Genomic DNA, 4,756 nt, shown 5'->3' on the forward strand with positions numbered 1-4,756 from the left:
TGCACACCTCCATTTGCTGTGCCCGGATTTGCAGCAGGAACTCCACCATTTGCCATCATCTGCTCAGCTGGCACCGCTTCAGGAACACCATTCTCTGCATGTGCATCACCCGGCACATGTTCTTGACCAAGTGAAAGACCATTAACTTGACCTGCTATGCCTACAACCACATTAAAGTTGATTGGGTCTGGAGCATCATCTGGGACAAGAACATCCATGAAGTTAGGGTGATCCACGCCCAGTCCCATGTCCTAGTCCATAAGCTCCTCCAAAGGCCCAACCATACGATTGAATGTGTAGAGGCGATCACAAACCTCTCTTCCCATATGAGCCGCAAACCTAACCACCTGATTCCTGGCTGGGAAGACATACGGCAACACACATACCCAGCAACGAGCCCTTAAGAGGATGGAGATTTGAGACACAATGTCAAAGACGGGAGCAGGTGCACCATGGGTGTTGAAACTACGCACTATTTGATAAGCCTACAGATTGTTTGTCTCGATGATTACTGACTCATATCCTTTAATCATTGCCCTCCTCAATGGGGCATAAATAGCCCATAGTTCCGTACCAAGCTTCGACAGTGCTGGAATAGTACCAAGAGTGAAGTGACGGGGTATACCATGTGAGTTACGGTACACCGCACCAATGCCCGAACGGTTACCAATGGTTGAAGGAGCTTGAGAATGAACACCATGGACGTTTATCTTCAGTGTACCATGGAGTGGAGGCACCCAGGGAAACGCCATGCAGATAGATAGAAGAGTGTGAAAAACCTCCATACCCTCATCCCGTTAAATACTGATAAGAGAAGGATGCCTTGCAAATTTATAGAAAATCTAAATCATAACCAGCCTTCAATGCTGCACTTCAATGTGGATTAAGAGTTATCAGAAATCTTATGATGATTTGATACTGGAAGACATGCATTGGCCAGATGAGTTGACTTAAAGAAACTGATTTGATTGTTGAAGATAAATGTTAAAAAGCCATCATTTAGAGAGAAAATACACTCTGATAGGAGAGCTCTTATCTCTACCTGCCTCTGATCTCTCAATAATTTATTAGGGTGTATACCATGCAGCAATCATGGCTTCTCTCTTGGCACCTTGCTTCGCAAACTCGTCTGCAATTTGGTTGAGGTGTCTTGGGATGAAGATAAGTGAGACCTTGTGTATTAAATTATTATCTTTCAGCTCATTGAATAAAGGATCCCAATAAACTCCACATCTAAACTTATAGAAATTATGCACTAAATTTGTAGAGTCTGTAAAGACAAGGCATGAGCGAATTCCAAGCTTATTGTATTGAAGATGTTTCATCATTACCACTGGAGCTTTTAATTCTACTTCATATCCAGAACAAGCTACCACCGGACCTGAAAAAATTAATTGACAAGATCGATTGGAGTTAATCAGGAAACCCCCCACACCTGCAAGCAATTGACCAGATGATTTCTTGAGATAAGCACCATCAATAAAGCCTAAGTAATTATACACTACCGACCATTTTGCAACCGATGCCAGAAAATCTTTCCGGGCCTGCATATAAGTTGAAGTTGATGGAGAAATAGCCCAACCTTTTTGCAGATCTAGAGAGACTAAGTTGGCCGCCCTGGCCCATGTAAAAGCCCGATATTTGATCACTGACTCCAAATTTGAGCTTGAGATATTCGAGAATTCCGGAAAACTAATTCATTTCTTGCAACCCAAATTGACCAAAACATTGCCGCTAAGCAAATAGACCCACTCATGGGTTCATACAGAGTTTTTATCTTCAAAAAACATTCAGAAAAGCTCGCGATTTCCTCCTCAAAATTATCGACTTCCAACCATTTCTGGAACAACGTCCACCCTAACTTGGCTAGCGTGCATTGGAAAAAAAGGTGATGTGATGTCTCCTGACCATTGTTACACCATTTGCAAGTATCATCTTGTAGAATGGAATGTTGTTTTAGAATATCATAAGTTGGCAACTTGCGGTGCCGCCTGCCATAAAAACAGTTTAATTCGATGAGGGATTTTAATACTCCAAAATAAGGACCATATCTTATCATGACTGACTTCTTGTTCCAGAAGCTTGTAGACTACCCCTGAGCTAAGAGACTTGTTATTGACAGACCATCAGATTTTGTCGTCTTGGTCCGGTAGAGTGATTTCCTTTACAACTTGATTAACTGATTAAATTGCTGCTGCTCTGCAGAAATAGTTATCGTAATCTCATCCCCGAGCCTTTCCCAAGATGAAGATCGAACCAGCTCACAGATTTGAGAAATCGTGATGGACTTATCTCGTGCTTTTACAAACATGAGATTGAAGCAGTCCCTAAGCTTCCCAAGAGGATGCCAATGATCCAGCCAGAACTCAATTTTATGACTATTCCCCAGCACCCATAAAATTTGTTGTTCAGAACAACATTTTGTAAAACACTAATTTGAGAGCGAAACAATACTCCTTACTACAGGAGACATTGGAATGGACCTTCCATCCTGCCATGCTGTTCTGAGCACATTGAGGCAGTCCTCACCATATTTGCCTACCAAAATTTCCCTCCATAACCTTCCTTTTTCTTTAGAGAATTTCCACCACCATTTGGCCAAAAGAGCTTCATTTTTGATATCGATAAAACCAAGACCCAGCCCACCTCCAAGTTTGGATTGGCAAACGGTTTGCCATATGATTGTGTGAAGTTTCCTGGTTGGAGAGGTTTGGTTGTCCAATTCTTTCCAGAAAAAGCTCCTACGAATTTTGTCGATGAGCGATATTATTGCTGTGGGTGACCGAAATGCACTTAACCAATAAACTGGTTGGTTATTGAGTGTCGATTTAATTAACATGGTACGCCCTGCTTTGTTCAAAGAATGACATTTCCAGGTACTCAGTCACGTTTTAACTTTGGTAACTATAGGATTCCAAAAGCTTTTATGCTTGTGAGACGAACCCACCTGATAACCCACATATGTGAAAGGCCAAGAACTAATTTGACACCCTAATATAGAAGCACAATGAAGGGAGAACTCTGAATCTGGAGTCTTAGCATACAGAACACTCTTTCGAAAATTAATTTTAAGGCCCGATAAAATTTGAAAAAGAAGAAGAATTATCTTAACTCCCTTACAGCTGGTGACCGAGGTGTCGAAAAAAAGAACTGTATCATCTGCGTATTATACATGAGATATCGGTGGTCCTTTGCCTAAGATCAATCCTCTAAAGAATCCTAACTTCATGGCTTTGTCCAAAAGAAGATGCAAAAACTCGGCTACTAAATTGAATAACATTGGGGAGAGCGGGTCACCTTGTCTTAATCCGCGAGATATGCCGAACTCTTTTGTAGGACTACCATTCACTAACACTGACATGCGTGTACTGCCCAGTATTGATTTAATCCACTGTATCCACTTACCACCAAATCCTAAAGCTTTTAACAATATGAAAAGAAAGGACGAATTAACCGAGTCGAAAGCTTTTTCGAAATTCAACTTGAGTATAAAACCTTATAGTTTCTTGGATTGTAAACTATGGACCACTTCCCGGGTGATAATAAAACTATCCATTATACTTCTGTCGTGGATGAAACCAGATTGCACCTGTGAAACTAACGAGTTTAGGCAAGGGCCTAAACGTAACGCTAAAGCTTTCAATATGATCTTGAGAGTACAGTTGATTAAACTTATGGGGCGAAAGTCAGTAACTATTGTAGAGACCACTTTTTTAGGGACTAAACATATGAAGGAGGAATTGAGACCTAATGGGAGCGTACCTTCCTGAGCAAAACCTTGAGCCATCCGGAAAATGTCATGGTGCATTTTGAACCACAGCTTCCTTATATATTCAACTGAGATGCCATCCGGTCCTGGAGACTTATTTGGATTCATATTCATTAGAGCACCATGAAGTTCGTCAACTGTAAATTCTCTTTCTAGTTCAACAGCCTCTTTGTTGTTTAAGCGCCTTGAAATTAAACCATCTATCTCATAATTAACCTCAATTGTCTGTTTATTAAAAAACGCTCAAAGTGGTTAAAGAAGAGCTGTTTGATTTGTTCAGGTTGTGATTACCATTTCTCCTCATGTAAGAGACCGCGTATATGATTCTGTTTGATTTTGTATTGCACCACACGGTGAAAGAATTTTGTATTACCGTCTCCTTGTGAATCCCAGTCAAGCTTTGCTTTCTGACGAAGAATTTGATCTTGTTCCCTGTATAACTCTTGAATTTTGCCTTCAATTTCATGTATGACTGTGGAATGAGATGTTGAACCTGCTAAGGAGTCTCGTTGTGCTTCCAAGGCTTTAATTTTTTCCTCTAGCTTTTCACTAGAGTGATACCATTTCTTGATCACATAACGCAATGATTTAAGTTTACCATGAATGGAATACCCAGAATCTCCTAGCGTATCCCAATGATCAGAAATCATCTTTAAAAAATCCTCTCATCCCAACCACGCATTGAAGGCTTTAAAAGGTTTGAACCCCCAATCGATATTATTTTGACTGAATAGAATGGCAAAGTGGTCCGAAGATTTGCGACCTTTAGAAATCAACGACCATTCTTCCTGAACCCTCCATGCATAATTAATAAGCACCCTGTCTAAACGGCTACATCGCTCTCCTGGCCCAAACCATGTGAAGACTCCTTTATGTATAGGCACATCCCCGAGGTCTGTTTGTGCCATGAACTCCTGTAGTTCAACTGTGTCTAAGTCCCTGTACAGACAGTTACTATGGTCCTGTTGAGATAGAATGCAGTTAAAG

At 40.9% G+C, this 4,756-nt stretch overlaps 1 protein-coding gene across 1 annotated transcript; it reads right to left on the reverse strand.

Annotated features, from left to right (window-relative positions):
- Positions 1 to 1,067: 1,067 nt before the first annotated feature.
- On the reverse strand, positions 1,068 to 4,419 carry LOC135149628 (uncharacterized). Its single transcript, XM_064085390.1, has 3 exons — positions 4,061 to 4,419; positions 3,763 to 3,953; positions 1,068 to 1,381 (listed from the first exon to the last, which is right to left on the reverse strand). Exons 1-3 carry the CDS (start codon positions 4,417 to 4,419, stop codon positions 1,068 to 1,070), a joined length of 864 nt encoding a protein of 287 aa, XP_063941460.1.
- Positions 4,420 to 4,756: the final 337 nt, after the last annotated feature.

The sequence above is a fragment of the Daucus carota genome, chromosome 9 (genome assembly GCF_001625215.2).
Source record: "Daucus carota subsp. sativus chromosome 9, DH1 v3.0, whole genome shotgun sequence".
NCBI lineage: Eukaryota > Viridiplantae > Streptophyta > Magnoliopsida > Apiales > Apiaceae > Daucus > Daucus carota.

Excerpts from the sequence above, each read along its gene's own strand:
- LOC135149628 (XM_064085390.1), bottom strand. The coding sequence starts at position 4,419 with ATGATTTCTGATCATTGGGATACGCTAGGAGATTCTGGGTATTCCATT. Across the intron at positions 3,954-4,060 it reads CTCTTACATGAGGAGAAATG|GCGCTTAAACAACAAAGAGG; the intron begins GTAATCACAACC and ends TTTAATTTCAAG. Across the intron at positions 1,382-3,762 it reads TCAAGGTTTTGCTCAGGAAG|GTCCGGTGGTAGCTTGTTCT; the intron begins GTACGCTCCCAT and ends TAATTTTTTCAG.